This window comes from Callithrix jacchus, chromosome 12 (genome assembly GCF_049354715.1).
Source record: "Callithrix jacchus isolate 240 chromosome 12, calJac240_pri, whole genome shotgun sequence".
Lineage (NCBI taxonomy): Eukaryota > Metazoa > Chordata > Mammalia > Primates > Cebidae > Callithrix > Callithrix jacchus.
This window is the reverse complement of record NC_133513.1, coordinates 80,898,235-80,922,923: the sequence shown is the minus strand read 5'-3', so window position 1 is coordinate 80,922,923 and position 24,689 is coordinate 80,898,235. Positions and strand designations below refer to the sequence as shown.

Below are 24,689 nucleotides of genomic sequence, written 5' to 3'. Positions count from 1 at the left end.
TCCATTTACCTTGACAGGGGACATTTAATCAGTTTAATAACCCTAATATTCTGACCATTATTTTATGCTGTGCTTTCCTTTGTTTCAGTGTCTATCATAATGCCCTTCTCAAACCATAGCAAACTTCTGATTTGCATTCAGGTTTAGCTCTAATTTTCCCCCTCCATCTTTCTTCAATTCCAGAAAATGCTAGTGGCCCTTTTCCTTACTTTATTTAGCACTCTCATATATTACTTTATTTATTTTTTAATCTCCAAATGTATATTCAGATACCAAGGAAATCAAGAGAGGAACTTAGGGGGAGGAAATGAATACATTCGTATTCCCCCCGCTTGGAAAAATAAATGGATGTGGACTAGCCTATTAAGCTTCTACAGTACAACTAGAAATCAGTTATCTTCTACAGTTATATATCTTCATTTAATATTTTGCCCTGAGTTTGTACCTTTTCTCTTCCTATTCCTTCTTTTTTTTTTTTTTTTTTTCGCAGAGGTAGGATCTAACTCTGTCACCCAGGCTGGAGTGCGGTACATGATCAGAGCTGACTACAGCAGGCTTCCTCAAACTTCTGGGCTTAAGTGATCCTCTCACCTCAGCCTCCTGAGTAGCTGGGATTACAGGTGCACACTACTGTTCCCAGTTAATTTTTTTTAAATGTTTGTAGTCATGCGGTCTTGCTATGTTGCCCAGGCTGGTCTCAAACTCCTGGCCTCAAGTGATTCTCCCACCCTTGCCTCCCAAAGTGCTAGGATTACAGGCATAAACCAGTAGGGAGAAGATTTCATAAGTGCTGAGGCAGAAGCCAGAAGCCTCAGCCTATTTCCATACAAATAATGAAGCAGAAAGTAAATAAAAATATAACCATGGTAGTTATTGGTTATTCTTAATTATTCATAGGTGATCTTAATTCTTTTATTAATGCCGCTCAGGTCAGAAGTGTGAATCTGGGGCGACATTGTGAAATGAATGACCCTAAGGCAAAATGCCTTAAGCCCTCTGTTACGACCGCATAAGGGCTGCTGGAGAGTGCCTTGGCTGTGTGGCATCGCCAGCACTAGGAAAGTGCCCACTGTTTAGCCAGCTAGGGAAGGAGCTGTCCAAGATGGCCGAGACGTCCTTCCCCGGAGGTGTTAGAAGAAAAATCTGCATCTCCTTCCCTAGAGGAGTTAGGAGAAAACTACGCTTCTCCAAGCTCTATCAGTAGGCCTGATGCGGTCAGGTAGGCCTGCAAATATCCGGGGGCTTAATTGTCTCTATGTGATGCTGTGCTTCAGTGGTCACATTCCATGTTCACTCTCATGATCCACTTCTGCTCCTGGTTCCTTTTTTCTTAGAAGAGATAATCAGTAAAAGTAATATACATCTTAATATCTTCATTCTTTTTTAACAAGTATGGAAAAATGCTGATGCGTTATGCTCCTAACTCATCTGGGCTACTAAAAATTCCTGAACACCTACCTGTATGACACGTGATGTACTTAACTCTATCACTGCCATGCCCTATCTACCCTGCCTCCAGATTTGCAACTCAATAAAAGTGAGAGCATCTAGGCATTCAGGGCCACTGCCGGACTCCACGCTTTGTTGGCAGTGGACCCCCAGGTCCAAACTCTCTTTTCTCTATCTCTGTGTCTTGTCTTTTATTTCTACACCTGCAGAGAGGGGCTCACAGGACCTGTAGGGCTGGACCGTACATAAACCAATGTGCCCAGCCTCTTTCAGTTGTTTAAAGAGAGGGATCATGATTTTTTAAAGGATCTGATAAAAGCTGTACACATAAAGATTCTCTTTATTTTAAAAAAACGCACACATAAACACAAAAAGTACATACAATTATCAGGATTTATTGGCAACCTAAATTCCTTCTACGAATCCAGTGCTAGGAACACCTGCTGTAAATGTTATACTACTATAACCTGAGTAAATCAAGAGTCTCTTGTGGCCCAGTCTCAGCATATTATTGTAGTCAAAAAGACAAAATCCAGCAATCAAAAAGTATTTATTTATGTATATATTTTTTGAGACAGGGTCTTGCTTTGTCACCCAGGCTGGAGTGCAGTGGTGTGACCTCAGCTCACTGCAGTATCGACTTCCCAGGCTCAAGCAATCCTCACCCTCAGCCCCCCAAGTAGCTAGGGCTACAGGGACACTCCACCCCATGCCCAGCTAATTTTTGTATTTTTTTGTAGAGGTAGGGTTTCATTATGTGGCCCAGGCTGGTCTCAAACTCCAGGACTCAAGAGATCCACCTGCCTTGGCCTCCCAAAATGCTGGGATTATAAGCATGAGCCACCGCACCTGGCTGCAAACAGTATTTAAAATAACTCTAGTCTTTTACTGGTATCTCTTACAGAACTTTAAGGAATTTCCAAAATGTATCATTCTCAACAACACTTTTGGAAAGCTCTCTTCTCATTCCTTGTATGCCCTCTTATGAAAACTCCCTTGAATCCTCTCTTTGCTCCCTTAGTAACCCACAGAAACTTTCTCTAACAGTCAGCCATGTAGGCTTGTCATCTTTCTTTCCTTTCTTCAAACTTCTATTCACATTCTTCACTTTTGACTCTATCCTTTTATTTCCCTCCCACCTGTTAAACAAGGATGTCTTTGCCCTTTTCAATACAAAGTTTCTATTTGTCTTCTTCAGGCCTTTTCCAGCTGATTACTTCAGTTACCCATAGTACTGCTGTGAGTTAAGAGGAGTAAGAGAGAAAAGGGGAAATGGGCACTGGCTGAAGGCCAGAATTTTTAAAGATTTTGTTTGGTGGGAAAAGTGGGTGTGCACACAGAAGAGCTTGAAACCACCCATACACTTACATTATTCCTTCATGAGATTAATTTCTGTTAAGTAATGGTGTCTACTTTCAGCATTGAAAGGTCAGGTGGTAATTGATACTTTAATTTTTTCTTTCTTTTTCCTATGCATTTTCTTTTTCTTATTTTTTAAGTTCAGAGTTTCATGTACAGGTTTGCTGTATGGGTAAATTTGTATCACAGGAGTTTATTGTACAGATTATTGTATCACTCAGGTATTAAGCCTAGTACCCATTATTTCTCCTGATTCTCTCTTCTCCCACCATATACCTTACACCCTCTGATAGGCCCTAGGGTGTGTTGTTCCCCTCTATGTGTCCATGTGTTCCCATCATTTAGCTCCCACTTATAAGTGAGAACATGTGGTATTTTATTTCTGCATTAGTATGCTAAGGATAATGGCCCCCAGCTCTATCCATGTTCCTGCAAAGGACATGATCCTATTCTTTTTTTTTTATAGTTGCATAATATTCCACATTTTCTTTATCCAGTCTATCATTGATGGGAATTTAGGTTAATTCTATATATTTGCTATTGTGAATAGTACTGCAATGAACATATGTGTGCATATATCTTTATAATAGAACAATTTATATTCCTTTGGGTATGCATCCAGTAATAGGATTACTGGGTTGAATGGCATTTCTGATTTTAGGTCTTTGAGGAATGGCCACACTGTCTTCCACAATGGTCAAACTAATTTACAATCCTACCAACAATGTATAAGCACTCCTTTATTTCTGCAACCTCACCAGCCTCTATTATTTTTTAATAATAGCCATTCTGACTGGTGTGAGATTTCATTGTGGTTTTGATTTGCATTTCTCTAATGATCAGTGATGTTTAGCTTTTTTTCATTGATTCTTGGCTACATGTATGTCTGCTTTTGATGTGCCTGTTCATGTCCTTTGGCCACTTTTTAATAGTTTGTTTCTTGTAAATTTGTTAAATTTCCCTACAGATGCTGGATATTAGACCTTTGTCAGATGCAGAGTTTACAAAACTTTTCGCTTTCTCTATAGGCTGTCTGTTCACTCTGTTGATAGTTTCCTTTGCTACATAGAAGCTCTTTAAATAGATCTAATTTGTCAATTTTTGCTTTTGTTGCCATTGCTTTTGGCATCTTTGCCATGAAATCTTTGCCTCTTCCTATGTCCAGAATGGTATTGCCTAGGTTGTCTTCCAGGGTTTTTATAGTGTTGGGTTTTACACTTAAGTCTAATTCATCTTGAGTTAATTTTTGTATATGGCATAAGGAAGGGGTCCAGTTTCAATATTCTGCATATGGCTAGCCATTTCTCCCAGCATCATTTATTGAATAGGGAATCCTTTCCCCATTGCTTGTTTTTAACAGGTTTGTCAAAGATCAGATAGTTGTAGGTGTGCAGCCTTATTTCTGAGTTCTCTATTTTGTCCATTAGTCTATGTGTCTGTTTTTGTACTAGTATCCTGTTGTTTTAGTGCCTCCAGCTTTGTTATTTTTGCTTAGGATTCCCATGGCTATTCAGGCTCTTTTTTGGTTCCATATAAACTTTAAAATCATTTTTTCTAGTTTTTTGAAGAATGTTAATGTTGGTTAAACAGCAATAGCATTGAATTTATAAATTGCTTTGGGCAGTATGGCCATTTTAACAATATTGATTTTTCTATCTCTGACCTCTTTGAGTAGTGTTTTGTAGTTCTCCTTGAAAATATCTTCCACCTCCCAGATTAGCTGTATTCCTAGGTATTTCATTCCTTTTGTGGCTCTTGTGAATGGGATTGCACTCCTGATTTGGCCCTCAGCTTGACTATTGTTGGTATATAGGAATGTTAGTGATTTAGTAATTTTTGCACATTGATTTTGTATCCTGAGACTTTGCTGAAATTGTTTATTAGCTTAAGAAGCATTTGGGCAGAGACTTTGGGGTTTTCTAGATATAGGATTATGCCATAAACAAACAGGGTAGTTTGACTTTCTCTTCCTATTTAGATGCCCCTTATTTCTTTCTCTTGCTTGATTGCTTGGGCAAGGACTTCCGATACTATATAGAATAGGAGTGGTGAGAGAGAGAGCATCCTTATTTTGTGCTGGTTTTCAAGGAGAATGCTTCTAGCTTTTGCCCATTTGGCATGATGTTGGCTGTGGAATTGTCATAGATGGCTTTTATTATTTTGAGGTACCTTCCTCCAATACCTAGTTTATTGAGAGTTTTTCACATGAAGGGGTATTTATCGAAAGCCTTCTGTACATCTATTGAGGTAATCATATGGTTTGTGTATTTAGTTCTGTTTATGTGATGAATCATATTTATTAATCTGCATATGTTGAACTAACCTTGTATCCCAGGTTTACAGTGTACTTGATCATATCTGCTGGATGTGTTGCTGGATTTGTTTACCAGCATTTTACTGAAGATTTTTGCATCAATGTTGAAGGATATTGGCCTGAAGTTTTCTTTTTTTGTTATATCTGTGCTAGGTTTTGCTCTCAGGATGATGCTGACCTCATAGAATGAGTTAGGGAGGAATCCCATCTCCTGAATTTTTTGGAATAGTTTCAGCAAGAAAGATACCAACTCTTTGTACATCTAGTAGAATGCAACAGTGAATCTGTCTGGTCCTGGGCTTTTTTTGGTTGGTAGGCTATTTATTACTGACTTAATTTCAGAGTTCATTATTGGTCTGTTCAGGAAATCAGTTTCTTCCTGGTCAGTCTTGGAAGGGTGTTATGTATCCAGGAATATATTCATTTATTCTATACTTTCTAGTTTATGTTCATAGAGGTATTCATAATATTCTCTGATGGTTGTCTGTATTTCTATAGGGTCAGTGGTAATATCCTACTTGTTTTTTCTTACTGTGTTTGTTTGGATCTTCTCTCTTTTTTTCTTTATTAGTCTAGCTAGCAGTCTATGTATTTATTTAATTATTTTTCCAAAAAAAAAAAAAAACAGCTCCTGGATTCATCGATCTTTCCTCAGTCTCCTTCAGTTCAGCACTGATTTTGGTTATTTCTTGTCTCTGCTAGCTTCAGGATGTATTTGCTCTTGGTTCTGTAGTTCTGTTAGTGGTTATGTTAATTGTTAGCTTGAGATCTAACTTTTTGATGTGGACATTTAGTGCTATAAATTTCCCTCTTAACACTCCCTTAGCTGTGATTCCAGAGATTTGGATTTGTTGTATCTTTGTTCTCATTAATTTCAAATAACTTCTTGATATCTGTCTTTATTTCATTATTTACCCAAAATGCTATTCAGTAGCAGGTTACTCAGTTTTCATGAAACTATATGGTTTTGAGTAGATGTCTTAGTCTTGATTTCTAATTTGATTGTGCTGTGGTCTGAGTGATTGTTTGTTATGATTTCAGTTTTTTTGTATCTACTGAGGAGTGTTTTACTTCCGATTATGTGATCAATTCTAGAGTGTATGCCATGTGACAATGAGAAGAACGTATAGTCCATTGTTTTTGGGTGGAAAGTTCCATTTGATCCAGTGCTGATTTTAGGTACTAAGTATCTTTGTCAATTATCTGTCTCTATTATCTTCCTAATATTGTCAGTGGGGTGTTAAATTCTCCCACTATTATTGTGTCAGAATCTGAGTCTATTTGAAAGTGTCTAAGAACTTGCTTTATGCATCTGGGTGCTCCTGTATTGGGTGCCTATATATTTAGGATCGTTAGATCTTCTTGTTGAACTCTTTACCATTATATAATGCCTTTCTTATTTGACCTTTGATGGTTTAAAGTCTGTTTTGTCTGAAACTAGAATTGCAACCCCTGTTTTCTTCTCTTTTTTATTTGCTTGGTAGATCCATGTATTCTGAGCCGATATGTGTCATTGCATGTGAGATGGGTTTCTTGAAGACAGCATAATAATGGGTCTTGGTTTTTTATCCAGCTTGCCATTCTGTGTCTTTTAGTTGGTACATTTAGCCCATTTATATTCAAATTTTATACTGTTATGTGTGTACATGATCCTGTCATCATGATATTAACTGGTTCTTTTTCAGACTTCTTTATGTGCTTGTTTTATGGTGTCACCGGTCTGTGTACTTCAGTGTGTTGTTGTAATGGCTGATAATCATCTTTCTTTTTCATATTTAGTGCTTTTTATAGGAGCTCTTGTAAGACAGGTCTGGTGGTAATGAGTTCCCTCAGTATTTTCTTGCCTATAAAGGATCTTATTTCTTCTTCTTCTTTAAGCTTATGAAGCTTAGTTTTGCCAGATATGAAATTCTGGGTTGGAATTTCTTTCCTTTAGGAATGTTGAATATTGGCTACCAATCTTTTCTGGCTTGTAGGGTTTCTGCTGAGAGGTCCGCTGTTAGCCTGATGGATTTCCCTTTGTAGGTGACTTGACCTTTCTGTCTTGCTGCCTTTAATATTTTTTTTTTTCATTTTGATCTTGCAGAATCTCACGATTATGTATCTTGGGGATGGGGATGATCTCCTTGAGAAGTATCTTACTAGGGTTCTCTACATTTCCTGAATTTGAATGTTGGTCTCTAGCTAGGATGGGGAGGCTCTCATGGAGAATATCTTGAAATATGTTTTACAAGTTGGTTCTATCTTTTTATCTCTTTCAGGAACACCAATGAGTCATAGATTTGGTCTTTACATAATCCTGTATTTCTCAGAGGTTTAGTTCATTCCTTTTCATTCTTTTTTCTCTATTCTTGTCTGACCATCTTATTTCAGAAAGCTAATCTTCAAGCTTTGAGATTCTTTCCTCCACCTGATCTATTCTGCTACTAATACTTGTGATTGCATTATGAAATTCTTTTAATGTATTTTTCAGCTCTATCAAGTCTAAGTCTTTTTCTATATTGGTTATTTTGTCTGTCCGCTCCTGCATTGTTATCTCATGAATTTTAGTTTCCTTGGATTGGGTTTCAACATATTCTATAGCTCAGTATTCTTCATTCTTATCCATATTCTGAATTCTATTTCTGTCATTTCAGCCATCTCAGCCCAGTTTGGAACCCTTGCTGGAGAGGTAATGTGGTCATTTGGAGGAAAGAAGGCACTCTGGTTTTTTGAGTTTGCAGGGTTCTTGAACAGATTCCTTCTCATCTTCATGGGCTTATCTGCCTTCAGTCTTTGGGGTTGCTGACCTTTGGATTTTTTGCCCCTTTTATCCTATTTGACAACCTTGAGAATTTGATTGTGGTATAAGGTTGATTAAACCAACTCGCTTCATTTCTGAAAGATTGTAGAGGGTCAATACTTAGCTCCCAACTCCTGGACTACATGCTGTAACTCTGCAGGACTCGTAGTGGGCCGCAACTTTGTTCTCTGGCTCCTTAGGGTTAGCAGATCACTGTGATGGTGGGACTAAGGTATGGCTGCTGCAGCAGAGTATTAGCAGGTACCAGGGTGCTTGCCTCTCTGTGGGAGTTCACATTAGTGAAGGCAATGCAGCTGGTTACTGTGTGCATAGTCACACTGAAGGTGGTGTTGGCTCGGGCATAGGGTGCTGGCTGGTGCACGTCTCGGTACCTTCTCTTTGCCCTACAAGTGGGAGTGATCACTCAGGGAAGGGGAGGATCTGCTGTTCTCTGTGCCGTGTTAATGCAAGGGTGGGGCACTGATGGGGTTGAGGCTAACTGGTTCTGTCCCCCCCAAGGCTGTCTGCAGTGGTGGTTGGTGGGGGCAGGGTGGACGGACTACACTCCTGCGCAAGGAAAGCAAAACTGACCCCATGCAGACATGCACCAGCAAAGCAATGTAGATAGTTGCCATGGGCCTGGGGGAAGCTGTAGTATGGAGAAAGAGTGGGCAAGCTGATGCGTGGTTGTAGAGTCTGCCCCACTGGAACTCTCCACTCATCAGGCACAGTCCATCAGTGTAGAAGCTACAGTGTAGGGCCCCAGGATACCTGGGACTGCCTTGCAAGCAGGCATGGCTAGGCTGGGTCCCCAGAAGAAGCTGACAGACCAAGGGATGCTCAGGTAAGACCAGCTCCATCTAATGGGCAAGACTGCTTTTCAGAGATCAGGTCCAACAGTTCCCCTAGGGCCAAAGTCTCCTAGCAGCAAGTCAAGCCTAGAGGCATGGCCATCCCTGACTATACTCTATTACAGATCCTTCCGCACCAAACCATCCAGGCTCAACATCAGCTGGCTTGCTGCCTTTACCACTTCTCTAAGCAGCTGTTCCTGCCAACTTGAGTTCCATGGTGATTGAGGAGTTTCCTCCTGCCAGAATTCCATAGGCCTATGGAGAACAGGTTGCTCCTTGCTAGTTCAGCTCACCTATTCCCTTGGAGCCACAGTCTGGGTGTGCAGTAGCCCCATGCATTATTCCCAGCTTTCTCCTTCTTTAGTCCAGCTTCTGTGTCTTCCCTCAATCTACTCTTGGTGGCTTCCTTCTAAAGATTCATTAGGAGCATGCCAATTGTCTTGGTCCCTTGGTGGCAGCCATTCCACCTGGCTGCCTCTAGTCAGCTGTCTTGCCTTCCCCCCTGCATTTTCTGTTACCTTCATTTTCTCCTTTTAGGTGAGTTGGAACTGGAAGGTAGTGGCTGATATCATAAATATACCAAATTTGTAAATCCAAAGGATTGTTCTCTTCAAACTAGTTAGCCACCTCGACAAGCTATGCCCTAATTTCAATAAAATTAGGCATCTCATTCATAGCCTGAAACATATTTTTCCACAAATCATTAGTGGGATCAGGTCTTTAAACTTGACGTTAAATTTATTGTTTTAAAAACCACAGTCATTTGTACTTAACTTTTATATAAACAAAATGGATGGTCAGTCTCAACAATTAGAGATAACTAAAGAAATATAGTTGGCTTATATTTGTTTATCAATTTTATTATAGACAGTAAGCTGATTTTAAAAGCAATTTAAACCTGGCAACCCTCAAAGACATTGGCCAGTTCATCATCAAGGATATAAATTCATCGCCTTCTAGGATAAGTACTTTGAAAGACAGCAATCAATTGTGTTTATCAGTTAAAGTACATTAGGTATTTTGTTTTGTAGTTCTTTTCCATAATAAAATCAAGCTCTTTTGGTTATTCTGCCACTATTCCTATGACTTTTCTCTGATATTTATGCTTTATACTTCTGCATTTTTAATAATATGATGTGATTATGATCTTGGACTTTGGCCTAAGAGAGACTCATTTCAAACCTAGGTTCTGTGTGTGCCTTTGGGCAGGCTGGACCATAACTCTATGTCTCAGGGTCCTCCTCTGTAAATGGTAAGAACTGAACATACCCCTCAGACTTGTGGTTAGGGTGAAATGAGGGAACACAGTAGAAAACATTTACTACAGACATTAGTACAAAGCAAGTTATTAATTAATATTACCAGCAGTATTAATCAGAGGAGGAGGAGATGGGATGACAGTGCTTTGATGGTCATTTCTTTTTTTTTTTGAGACGGAGTTTTGCTCTTGTTACCCAGGCTGGAGTGCAATGGCACAATCTTGGCTCACCGCAACCTCTGCCTCCTGGGTTCAGGCAATTCTCCTGCCTCAGCCTCCTGAATAGCTGGGATTATAGGCATGCGCCACCATGCCCAGCTAATTTTTTGTATTTTTAGTAGAGACGGGGTTTCACCATGTTGACCAAGATGGTCTCAATCTTTTGACCTGGTAATCCACCTGCCTCGGCCTCCCAAAGTGCTGGGATTACAGGCGTGAGCCACCGCGCCCAGCCCTGATGGTCATTTCTTCGTTGGTAGCTTAGCTCTGTGTGTTCATTGCTCTCTTTTCTTGATTACCTATCATGATGCTCACATGTCCTACTTTTTCTCTTTTCTTTCTCACCCTTTTATCTTTTCAAACTTTATCTCCTTTCTCTTCTCTCTGTTTTATATAAATAAATAGTGTGGATAGGGATTTTTCAATAGGTCCAATGCAATGCCAGGGACTGTGACACTTAGTCATTACCATAAGGGACTGTTGAATAACATCAGAGCAATGTGCAATGAAGGTGGTAGATCCCTGTAGACACAAGGAACTCTTCCCAGTTGGTTTGTTTCTGTTTTTAAAGATTTTGCAGCTTCTTGCCAATCATTCCTTAACTAACTTGTACATTTTCCAGTGTTTGATAATTTAACACAGTTGTGCCATGGGTCAACATTTCTCAACAAGAAATTATGGCTACAAAAGTATCTTGCCGGATGGCTGATTAAGAGCAGCTGAGGATTGCAGCTCCCAGCAAAAGTGCAGAGGGTGAGTGGACACTGCATTTCCAGATGGATTTTTATTGCCCACAGACCAGGAAATTCCCAGGCAGAGGAGCCCCATGGGTCGCCAGCATGGCTGTTTTGGCCAGCGAGGCTGTTTTGGCCTGCTCCCTGGTGTGGCGGTTCTCCATACAAAATACATGGGTCCAGGCACCGTTTTAGCTGGCAATTGGAGCTCCTGGGAGACAGTCACCCATTCAACTGATGAAAAAAGTGACTGAAATAGGGAGCCAGGCCAGGAGATTCCTGGACAAAAAAGTGCCACAAATCTCAGCCTGGCTGTTTCAGCCAGCACAGTGGGTCGCTGCACAGGAAATCACACAGATCCTGGCACCTTTTCAACAGGCGACTGGAACACCTGAGAGACAGTTGACCAAGTTAAAAAAAAAAAAGTGCTCTGAGGCAGGGAGCCAGGTGATCAGGCTCGGCTGGTCCCGCCCCCACACAAAAAGAGCAATCTGAAACACTCTGGACTGAGCGGTTCACAGCAAGCACAGCTGAACCCAGGATGGTCCAGCTCTGTGGGGGAGGGGCGTCTGCCATTACCAAGGCAGTCCACCACTATGGAGGTAGTCCGCAATTACTGAGGCAACCTGACATTGCCAAGGCAGTTCTAACTATACCTGTATAAACAGGGCTGCAGAGAAATTCATACGGCAGCTGGGCAGAGCCCACAGCAGTTCAGCAAACCCTCTGCAGGCAGACAGTGACTAGGCTGCCCCCTTGCTGTGTAGGGCAGCCCTGAAGAAAGGCAGCAGCACAACAGAAACTAATAAATAAAGCCCTAACTCACTCCCCGGGACAGAGCACCTGGGGAAAAAAAGGGGGGTTTATGAGTTCTGCTGCAGCAGACTTAAACGTACCTGCCCAGCAGCTCTGAGTGAACAACGGAGCTCACAGCTCAGCACTTGAGCTCCTATAAAAGACAGACTGTCTCCTGAAGCAGCTCACTGACCACCATATATCCAAAGAGTCACCTCATAGAGGAGAGCTCAGACTGACATCTGGCGGGTATCCTTCTGGGACAAAGATAGCAGAAGAGGAAACTGGTAGCAACCCTTACTGTTCTGCAGCCATTGCAGGTGATCCCCAGGCAAGCAGGGCCTGGAGTGGACTTCAGCAGTCCTACAGCAGAGGGGCCTGACTGTTAAAAGGAAAACTAAGAAACAGAAATAAATAATTTCATCATCAACAAACTGGACATCCATTCAGAGACCCAATCTGAAAGTCAACAACTACAAAGATGACAGGTGGATAAATCCACAAAGATGGGAAGAAACCACTGCAAAAAGGATGAAAACACCTGAAACCAGAACACCTCTCCTCCTACAGGGGATCACAACTCCTCACCAGCAAGGGAACACGGCTGAATGGAGAATGAGTGTGATGAATTGACAGACTCAGGCTTCAGAAGGTGGGTAATAAGAAACTTCTCTGAGCTAAAAGAACATGTTCTAACTCAATGCAAAGAAACTAAGAACCTTGAAGAGAGATTTGACGAAATGCTAATGAGAATAAACAATGTAGAGAGGGAATATAAGTGAATTGATGGAGCTGAAAAACACAACACAAGAACGTCGCAAAGCTTACACAAGTTTCAACAGCCGAATTGACTAAGCAGAGGAAAGGATATCAGAAGTCGAAGATCAACTCAATGAAATAAAACAGGAAAGCAAGATTAAAGAACAATGGGTAAAAAGGAATGAACAAAGTCTCCAAGAAATATGTGACTATGTGAAAAGACCTAATATCAACATTTGATAGCTATACCTGAATGTGACAGAGAGAATGAATCCAAGCTGGAAAATACTCTTCAGGATATTATCCAGGAAAATTTCCCCAACCAAGCAAGGCAGGCCAATATTCAAGTTCAGGAAATACAGAGAACACCACAAATATGTTCCTCAAGAAGAGCAACCCCCAAGGCACATAATCATCAGATTCACCAGGGTTGAAATGAAGGAGAAAATGCTAAGGGCAGTCAGAGAGAAAAGTTGGGTTACCCACAAGGGAAGCCCATCAGACTCACAGCAGATCTCTCAGCAGAAACCCTACAAGCCAGAAGAGAGTGGGGGCCAATATTCAACATCCTTAAAGAAAAGAACTTTCAACCCAGAATTTCATATACAGCCAAACTGAGCTTCATAAGTGAAGGAAAAATAAAATCCTTTGCCAACAAGCAATTACTCGGAGATTTTGTCACCACCAGTCCTGCTTTATAAGAGCTCCTGAAAGAGGCACGACACATAGAAAGGAACAACTAGTACCAGCCACTCCAAAAACATACCAAATGGTAAAGAGCATCAATAAAATGAAGAATCTGTATCAACTAATGGGCAAAACAGGCAGCTAGCATCAAAATGGCAGTATCAAATTCACACATAACAATATTAACCCTAAGTGTAAATGGGCTAAATGCAAGAATCAAAAGACACAGACTGGCAAATTAGATAAAAAGCCAAAACCCAAAGGTGTGCTGTATCCAGGAAACCTATGTCACATGCAAGGATACACAAAGGCTCAAAATAAAGGGATGGAGGAAGATATACCAAGCAAATGGAGAGGAAAAAAAAGCAGGAGTTGCAGTTCTCATCTCTGATAAAATAGATTTTAAAGCAAAAAAGATCAAAAGAGACAAAGAAGGACATTACATAATGGTAAAAGGATCGATACAACAAGAAGAGCTAACAATCCTAAATATATATGCACCCAATACAGGAGCACCCAGATACATAAAGCAAGTTCTTAATGACTTACAAAGAGACTTAGACTCCCACACAATAATAGTAGGAGACTTTAACACCCCATTGTCAATATTAGACAGGTCAATGAGACAGAAAATTAACAAAGATATCCAGGACTTGAACTCAGACCTGGACCAAGCAAACCTGATAGACATTTACAGAACTCTCCACCCCAAATCCACAGAATATACATTCTTCTCAGCACCACATCACACCTACTCTAAAATTGACCACATAATTGGAAGTAAATTACTGCTCAGCAAATTGAAAAGAATGGAAATCATAACAAACAGTCTCTCAGACCACAGTGCAATCAAGTTAGAACTCAGAATTGAGAAACTAACTCAGAACCGCAGTTTCATGGAAACTGAACAACTGGCTCTTGAATGTTGACTGGATAAACAATGAAATGAAGGCAGAAATAAAGATGTTCTTCAAACCAACAAGAACGAAGACACAACACACCAGAATCTCAGGGACATATTTAAAGCAGAGTCTAGAGGAAAATATACAGCAATAAATACCCACATGAGAAGCAAGGAAAGATCTAAAATTGACACCCTGTTATCAAAATTGAAAGAGCTAGAGGAGCAACATAAAAAAAAAACTCAAAACCTACCAGAAGACAAGAAATAACTAAGAGCAGAACTGAAGGAGACAGAGACACAAAAAAACCCTTCAAAAAATCAATAAATCCAGGAGCTGGTTTTTCGAAAGATCAACAAAATAGACCACTAGCCAGATTAATAAAAAAGAAAAGAGAGAAGGATCAAATAGATGCAATAAAAAACAATAAAGGGGATATCACCACAGATTCCATAGAAATACAAACCATCATCAGAGATTATTACAAACAACTCTATGCACATAAACTAGTAAACCTAAAAGAAATGGATAAATTCCTGGACACTTGCATCCTCCCAAGCCTAAACCAGGAAGAAGGCAAAACTATGAATAGACCAATAACAAGGTCTGAAGTTGAGGCAGCAATTAAGAGCCTACCACCCAAAAAAAAAAGCCCAGGTCCAGATGGGCTCACAGCTGAATTCTACCAGACATACAAAGAGGAGCTGGTTCCATTCCTTCTGAAACTATTCCAAACAATCCAAAGAGAGGGAATCCTTCCCAAATCATTTTATGAGACCAACATCATCCTGATACCAAAACTTGGCAGAGACTCAGCAAGAAGACAAAACTTCAGGCCAATATCCATGATGAACATAGATGCAAAAATCTTCAATAAAATACTGGCAAACTGATTCAACAGCACATCAAAAAGCTTATCCAACATTATCAAGTAGGCTTCATCCCGGGGATACAAGACTGGTTCAACATATGCAAGTCTATAAACGTAATTCACCACATAAACAGAACCAAAGACAAAAACCACATGATTATCTCAATTGACGCAGAGAAGGCCTTTGACAAAATTCAACAGTGCTTTATGCTAAAATCCCTCAATAAACTAGGTATTGATGGAATGTATCTCAAAATAATAAAAGCTATTAGAGACAAACCAACACCCAATATCATACTGAATGGGCAAAAACTGAAAGTATTCCCTTTGAAATCAGGCACTAGACAAGGATGCCCTCTCTCACCACTCCTATTCAATATAGTATTGGAAGTTCTAACCAGAGCAATCAGGAAAGAAAAAGAAATAAAGGGTATTCAAATAGGAAAGGAGGAAGTCAAATTGTCTCTATTTGCAGATGACATGATTGTATATCTAGAAGACCCCATCGTCTCAGCCCAAAATCTCCTGAAACTGATAAGCAACTTCAGCAAAGTCTCAAGATACAAAATCAATGTGCAAAAATCACAAGCATTTCTATACACCAATAACAGACTTAAAGAGAGCCAAATCAAGAACAAATTGTTATTCACAATTGCTACAAAGAGAATAAAATACCTAGGAATACAACTAAGAAGGAACATAAGGAACCTCTTCAAGGAGAAGTACAAACCACTGCTCAATGAAATAAGAGAGGACACAAACAGATGGAGAAACATTCCATGTTCATGGTTAGGAAGAATCAAAATTGTGAAAATGGCCATACTGCCCAAAGTAATTTACAGATTCAGTTCTATCCCCAGCAAGCTACCAACGACCTTCTTCACAGAATTGGAAAAAAACCACCTTAAACTTCATATGGAACGAAAAGAGAGCCCACATAGCCAAGTCAATTCTAAGCAAAAAGAACACAGCAGGAGGCATCACACTACTGAACTTCAAACTACACTACAAGGGTACAGTAATCAAAACAACATAGTACTGGTACCAAAACAGAGATATAGACCAATGGAACAGAACAGAGGCCACAGAGGCAACACCACACATCTACAACCATCTGATCTTTGACAAACCTGACAAAAACAGGCAATGGGGAAAGGATTCCCTGTTTAATAAATGGTGTTGGGAAAACTGGATAGCCATGTGCAGAAAGCAGAAACTGGACCCCTTCCTGACACCTTACACTAAAATTAACTCCAGATGGATTAAAGACTTAAACATAAGACCTAACAGCATAAAACCCCTAGAAGAAAACCTAGGCAAAACCATTTAGGACATAGGCATAGGCAAGGACTTCATGACCAAAACACCTAAAGCATTGGCAACAAAAGCCAAAATAGACAAAGGGGACCTAATCAAACTCCACAGCTTCTGCACCGCAAAAGAAACAGTCATTAGAGTGAATTGGCAACCAACAGAATGGGAAAAAATTTTTGCAATCTACCCATCTGACAAAGGGCTGATATCCAGAATCTACAAAGAATTAAAACAGATTTACAAGAAAAAAACAAACAAGCCCATTCAAAACTGGGCAAAGGATATGAACAGACCCTTTACAAAAGAAGACATACATGCGGCCAACAAACATATGAAAAAATGCTCATCATCACTGGTCATTAGAGAAATGCAAATCAAAACTACATTGAGATATCATCTCATGCCAGTTAGAATGGTGATCATTGAAAAATCTGGAGACAACAGATGCTGGAGAGGATGTGGAGAAATAGGAACACTTTTACACTGTTGGTGAGAGTGTAAATTAGTCCAACCATTGTGGAAGACAGTGTGGCGATTCCTCAAGGACCTAGAAATAGAAATTTCATTTGACCCAGCAATCTCATTATTGGGTATATATCCAAAGGATTATAAATCATTCTACTATAAGGACACATACACAGGAATGTTCATAGCAGCACTGTTTACCATAGCAAAGACCTGGAACCAACCCCAATGGGATGGTCCATTGATAATAGACTGGACAGGGAAAATGTTGCACATATACCTCATGGAATAGTATGCAGCCATCAAAAACGATGCGTTTTTGTCCTTTGTAGGGACATGGATAAACCTGGAAACCATCATTCTCAGCAAACTGACACAAGAACAGAAAATCAGACACTGCATGTTCTCACTCATTGGTGGGTGTTGAACAATGGGAACACATGGACACAGGGAGGGGAGCATCACACACTTAGGTCTGTTGTGGGGAAATAGGGGAGGGACAGCAGGGGGTGGGGAGTTGGGGAGAGATAGCATGGGGAGAAATGCCAGATATAGGAGATGGGGAGGAAGGCAGCAAATCACACTGCCATGTGTGTACCTATTCAACAATGTTCTTCACATGTACCCCAAATCCTAAAGTGCAATAAAAACATATAAAAAGAAAAAAAAAGTATCTTGCCTATGTCTCATAAGTTCATAGTGATCTTTGAATAACCAAAATAGGCCCGTTGGGATATGTGGACTGTAGCATGATCCAATTTATCAACAACAGGAAACCTAACACGTGTCAGTCTTAAGTATTGCATTGAGTAATTGCCCACCTCCTTGTCACTAGCTCATAACCACTTGCTTCACCTTATTATGAGGTAGTCCCTATGTGTGAGATCATCAGATGAGAAATTCTGATCATTGAATTAGGATGTACAGTCACAATTTAATTAAAGTTTATATAGGCAGATATTTCCCCTTTTCACAAAATTCCATATTACATAAACTATTAGATGTTTTACACACAGGAATTTAATGAAGTCATTTTTTTCTCATATACCCTTGGGACTTACTCTGCCATGTAGTCAGCATCACACATATTCAGAAGAACTAATTATTTTGAACAGCAAATACTTTGTAGAAAACTTTAAAAAGGAGTCTGTGTCATTGGTACTGGGCAAATACTAAATATATTCACTTGTACCCAGTATTAATACTTAAAACTGGATGGTAGATGTTATTAAATGTGCATAGATGCTCTAAGAAATAGGCCCTATTCAGCAGTCTCCTACAAAGAGTAAATCCACTTTGTCTATTTAAGTAAACATCAGTATTATGCTATAAAACTAACAAAAAGCTTAGTAGTCATACCCACATTATAAATTAATATTGTATACTCATCTTTTCGCTGAACACATATTTGCTGAGTTTCTACTATGTATCAAACATTGAACTGCATTCTAAAGACTCAAAAGACAGCTCCCTTCCTTTAAGGAGTTTCCCATATAATCAATCAGCAAGGGTAACCAATAAGCACATAATCCTGATATAGTAGAGTTTGCTATACAAAAACTATGCACAGTATACTATGGGAGCACAGAGCAAAATTAGGGAGAAAGTGGGAAGAAGTAGATTCCTAAAAGAAGATGTCACTTGAGCTAAATCCTTCAAGATGAGGAAGACAGGTAAAGTTAGTGTTGTTGGAGCCATATTCCAAGAACACATGCACTTCCTCAGAAACAAAAGAGGCAAAGTACACTTGAGGAATAACCAGTAGCTCAGTTTGGCAGAAACTGATCTTGGTCTTTGCCATTGTGTGTTGGAGCACTTCTGTATACCATGATAATTCACATCAGCATGTTATTAGACAGTCTCTCGCTCTCTCTCTTTCAAGAATGCAACTTATTAATTCCTTACTCACTGTAGCTCACTGGGCTTTGTTTGTAGCTCACTTTATACTCCAACCCTTGTGGAGTTTGTATCCCTTCCCCATCACATAGGTGAGAAAACTCAGGATTAGAGAGCTTGCATATCTTACGTAGTTTCAGCTGCTAGGAAGTGGCAAAGGGGGAATTCAAATGCAGGCCTACTTTAAAGCTAGTGCTTTTAAACACCTCACTTTATACTGCAGTAATTTTTTGAGTTCTGACTTTCTCCTAATTATGACACCTTCTTATACCATTCTTTTTTTTTTTTTTTGCTGCTGTCAGCTAGAAATAATCATAGTTAACATTTATACTCTGATTTTAGAAAACACTTGTATACTTGTTTTCATTTGATCCTCAAAACTGACAGATCAGGAAGTAAATATTATCTTGGCTTAAATGAGGAAATCAAGGTTTCTATTGAACATTTTTCTTAAAGAACTAGTGAACAACAAAATAAAATTTGGAAAATGCAACTTTATATTCAAAAGTTGATGTTTTGTACCATACACAAAAATTACTAAAAAATGGATCATAGACCTAAGCATAACACCTTTAATTCTAAAACTACTACATGAAAACATAGGAAAAAATCTTTATGACCTTGGATTTGGCAAACATTTCTTAGAGCACAAAAAAACACAAGCCATACAGGAAGAAACTGATAAATTGAGCTTAATTTAAAAAACTATGTCTTTGAAAGACACTATTAGGAAAATAAAAATACAGCCATAAACTTGGAGAAAATGTTATAAAGGACATATCTGTAAAAGCATTTATCAGTAAAAGGCTAGTATTCAGAATATGCAAAGAACTCTCACAAATCAAGAAAAAAATAAAATAGGCCAGACACAGTGGCTCACACCTGTAATCTCAGCACTTTCAGAGGCCCAAGCAGGTGGATTGCCCTGAGGTTAGGAGTTAAAGATCAGCCTGACCAATATGACAAAACCCTGTCTCTACTAAAAAAAAAAAAATACAAAAATTAGCTAGGCATGGTGGTGTGCACCTGTAGTCCCAACTACTCAGGAGGATGAGATAGGAGAATTGCTTGAACCCAGGAGAACTGCTTGAACCTGGGAGGCAGAGGTTGCAGTAAGCCAAGACTGTGCCACTGCACTCCAGCCTAGGCAATACAGTGTGACTCCATCTCAAAAAAAAAAAAAAGTACAATTATCTAAAAATCTGCAAAATACTTAAAAGAGTACTTCACAAAACAAGAGGTGTGAATTTACTACGGAGTTGTAAGAATTCTACACTGAAAACTACAAAACATTGCTGAAAGAAATTTCAAAACACCTGAATAAACAAAAAGATATCATATATTGAAAGATGTAATATTTTTAAGTGGCAGAATTACTCAGAGTGATCTACAGATTCGTTTCAGTCTCTATCAAAATTGCAATGGCCTTTGCAGAAATGAAAAGGCCAAAATTTATATGAAACGACAAGGACCCTTGATAGCCAAAACAATCTTGAAAAAAAAAACGAAGTTGGAGGACTCACATTCTCATTTGAAATCTTACTGCAAAACTACAGTAATAGGACAGTGTGGTACTGACATAAGGATGGGCATAGATCAATAGAATGTAATTGAAAGTTCAGAAATAAACCCATACCTATAGTGAATTGATTTATAACAATATTCTCAAGAACATTCAATGAAGAAAGAATAATCTTTTCAATATATAGTGCAGGAACAACTGGATATCAACATACAAAAGAGTGAAGCTGGACACTTTCATCACACTGCACACAAAAATTCACTCAAAATGGATCAAAAACCTAAATATGCAAGCTAAAATCATAAAAATTCTAGGAGAAAACATAGTGGTAAATCTTTATAACCTCAAGTTTGGCAATGGTTTCTTAGACATGACACCAAAAATATAAGCAACAAAAGAAAATATAATTTGGACTGCATCAAAATTCAATAGTTTTGTTCATCATGGTATTATCATCAAGGTATTATTTGTTCATCCTCATCAAGGTATTATTTTGTTCATCAAGGTAAAAAGTGAAAAGATAACTCACAGAATGGGAGAAAATATTTATGAGTCACATATCTGATAAGAGTCTACTATCCAGGATGTATAAAGAACTTTTATAACAGCCAAAAAAACAAACAAAAAAAACCCAACCCAATTAAAACATGAGCAAGAGACTGGAATAGACATTTTGCCAAAGAAGAATTACAAATGGCCAAGAAGCACATGAAAAGGTGTGCAAAATCATTATATATTTGGGAAATGCAAATTGAAATCACCATGAGATACTATTTCACACATTAGGATGGCTATAAGATGCAGAATACAAGTGTTAGAGAAGATGTGAAGAAATGGAATACTTGTACTTTGTTAATGGGAATGTAAAATGGTGCAGCCACTGTGGAAAACAGCTTGGTGGTTACTCAAAAAGTTAAGCACAGAATTACAATACAAGGCAGCAGTTCCACCTTAAATGTATAATCAAAAGAAATGAAAGCATGTGTTCAACCAAAACTGCATATACCAATGTTCATAACAGCAGTCTTCAAAATAGCCAAAAGTGGAAACAACCCAAATGTCTTATCAACTAATGAATAAACAATATATATTATATCAGTACAGTGGAATGTCATTCAACCATAAAAAGGGATGAATGCTATAACATGGATGAACCCTGGAAGCATGTTATATGAAAGAAGCCAGTCATAAAGATAACCTTTTGAATGATTCCATTCATATGAAACATGCAATATAGGGAAATCCCTAGAGACAGAAAGCAGATTAGTGTTTGCCAGTTACTAACTGCAAAGTTTATGTGTATTTCCACCAAACACACAAAAAGATGTGCATGGCAAGTGAGCACACAGAAAGATAATGACCATCAATGTTCATTATGGAAGTACAGATTACAACTACAATGAGATGCCATGACACACCTATAAGAAAACATGCTATGTGAAAGAAGCCAGTCAGGGCTCAGATCAGAAACTCTGAATATGACAATTGCTGACAAGGATGTGAAACAATTGGAACTCTCACATATCACTGATGGGAATGCAAAATGGCACAGCCACTTTTAAAAATACTTTGGCAGTTTCTTACAAAGTTAGACATACACTTACTATGTGACCCAGCAACCACACTCTTAGAGATTTACCCAAGAACAATGAAGATATGCATCCTCACAAAAACCTACATCCAAATAATATTAGCAGCTTTATTAATAATTGCTAAATAGTGGAAATACCCTAACTATTCACCTGCTAAGTGGGTAAATTATTATATATCCATAAATTTAAAAAAAACTACTCACTAATAAAAAGGAACAAACTAGAAATATTTATAATAACATGAATGAATCTCAGAAACATTATCTCAGTGAAAGAAGTCAGACTCAAAGTTTGTGTATGGATGTGACCCCTCCCATTCCTCTGTTCATGTACCTAGACTTCCCCTGGCTTCTGCTGTCTCTGTCTGCTTTCTTGTTGGCTGTCTTTTTTTGCTTCCCTACTCTGGATTGCTTGACCTCAAGCTTGATTTGGAAAGAAGTCATACATAATAAGACAAAGTGGTAATGATTTTAAAAGAGCAACATCAAATGGCTGGCAAGATGGCCAAAAAGGAACAGCTCCAGTCTGCAGCTCCCAACAAGAGCAACACAGAAGGCAGGTGATTTATACATTTCCAACTGAAGTACCCGGCTCATCTCATTGGGACTGGTTAGACAGTGGTTGCAGCCCACGGAGGGCGAGCTGAAGCAGGGTGGGGCGTCGCCTTACCTGGGAAGCACAAGGGGCCATACTATGCTTTTCCCAGTCTTCACAATTCTCAGATCAGGAGATTTCCTCAGCTGCCTACACCACCAAGGCCCTGGATTTAAAACACAAAACTGGACTGCTGTTTGGGCAGAAACTGAGCTGGCTGAAGGAATTTTTTTCATACCCCAGTGGTGCCTGGAACACCAGTGAGACAGAACCATTCACTCCCCTGGAATGGGACATGAAGCCTGGGATCCAACTGGTCTAGCTCAGTGGATCCCACCCTCATGGAGCCCAGCAAGATAAGATCCACTGGCTTGAAATTCTTGCTGCCAGCACAGCAGTCTGAAGTTGACCAGGAATGCTTGTACTTGGTTGGGGGAGAGGGGCATCCACCATTACTGAGTCTTGAGTAGGCTGTTTTCCCCTCACAGTGTAAACAAAGTTTCTGGGAAGTTTAAACTGGGCGGAGCCCATCACAGCTCAGCAAAGCCACTGTAGCCAGACTGCTTCTCTAGATTCTTCCTCTGTGGGCAGGGCATCTCTGAAAGAAAGGCAGAAGCCCCAGTCAGGGGCTTATAGATAAAATTCACATCTCCCTGGGAAAGAGCACCTGGGAGAAGGAACAGCTGTAAGCACAGCTTCAGCAGACTTATATGTTCCTTCTTGCCAGCTCTGAAGAGAGCAACAGATCTCCCACCACAGTATTATTTTGGGGTTCAGGGGTGCCCTCAGTTCCCCTGAGAGGACATTTTTCCAGGTTCTTGGTCTATCGCCCTCTCAAGAATGAGAGAGACCACAGTGCAGTGCACTCATAAAAGTAAATGCCATACTCAAAAGTGATTTTATTTAAAGCCGAGAGAGAAAAAGAAGAAGGAGAGAGAAAGATATAGCTAACTTTCATACTGAATGAGAGGAAGAAAAGCTGCTCTCACACAGAGTGAGAAGGGTTCCCAGAGGGGGAAAGCCAGAGAAGGAAAGCTTCTCTCACACTGAGTGAGAGAATCCAGAAGGATGGAATCCAGGAGAGAAAAGACAGCTTTCACACTGAGAGGTAGGGAATTGAGAGAGAGAGAGAGATGGAGTTTAGGAGAGGAAAAGCAGCTTCCACGAGAGAGTGTTTGTGGAAGGGGACCCAAACATGGAGTCTGAAGGGGTGTGGAAGAAGGGGACTTTTAACCTGGGAGGAACCCCCACCTTCTCTAAGACCCTGGCCAATGAAAGGAGTTCCTTAGAACTTCAGCTGGGGTGATTGACTCTTAGTTTCTTCCTGTGCCCACAAAATGTAAACATAAATCATTAAATCTCCTGGATGGTGAAAGATGGGAGGGGAAGAAAATATGACACTGGAAAGTTCTTGCCCTAGAAACTATGCCCCCTCATGGACCTGGAAAGAGAACACATTCCCTCAACATCACTTGAGTCTGCTAAGGGACAGACTGCCTCCTGAAGTGGGTCCCTGACCCCTGAGCCTCCTGACTGCAAGACACCTCCCAGCAGGGGTCAAAAGACACCTCATACAAGAAAGCTCAGGCTGGCATCTGGCAGGTACCCCTCTGGGATGAAGCTTCCAGAGGAAGAAGCAGGCAGCAATCTTTACTGGTCTGCAGCTTCCACTGGTGATACTCAAGCAAACAGAATCTGGAGTGGACCTCCGGCAAACTCTAGCAGATCTACACAAGAGGGGCCTGACTGTTACAGGAAAACTAACAAACAGAAAGGAATAGCATCAACATCAACAAAAGGATGTCCACACAAAAACCCAGCCAAAGGTTACCAACATCAAAGACCAAAGGTAGATAAATCCACGAAGATGAGGGGACGCCAGTGCAAAAAGACTGAAAATTACAAAAACCAGAATGCCTCTTTCCTCCAAAGGAACACAACTCCTCGCCAGCAAGGGAACAAAACTAGACAGAGAATGAGTTTGACAAACTGACAGAAGTAAGCTTCAGAAGGTGGGTGATAACAAACTCCTCCAAACTAAAGGAGCATGTTCTAACCCAATGCAAGGAAGCTCAGAACCTTGAAAAAAAGTTAGCAGAATTGCTAACTAGAGTAACCAGTTTAGAGAAGAACCTAAATGACCTGATGGAGATGAAAAACACAGCATGAGAACTTCATGAAGCATACACATGTATCAATATCTAAATCGATCAAGCAGAAGAAAGGATATGAGAGATTGAAGATCAACTTAATGAAATAAAGAATGAAGACAAGATTAGAGAAAAAAGAATGAAAAGGAATGAACAAACCCTCCAAGAAATAT

At 39.7% G+C, this 24,689-nt stretch overlaps 1 protein-coding gene across 4 annotated transcripts in view; it reads left to right on the top strand.

Annotated features, from left to right (window-relative positions):
* Positions 1–24,689, top strand: part of RNLS (renalase, FAD dependent amine oxidase) — a 325,440-nt gene that overhangs the window by 274,625 nt on the left and 26,126 nt on the right. The window contains exon 7 of one of the 4 annotated variants that reach the window (XM_035268412.3): positions 491–24,653. The exons of the other annotated variants lie outside the window; for them this stretch is intronic. Within the exon in view, the coding sequence (XP_035124303.1) occupies positions 491–496 (6 nt within the window). The 3' untranslated portion in view covers positions 497–24,653. Of the gene's footprint in view, positions 1–490; positions 24,654–24,689 lie in introns of those variants that run through there. 4 annotated transcript variants of the gene reach the window in all.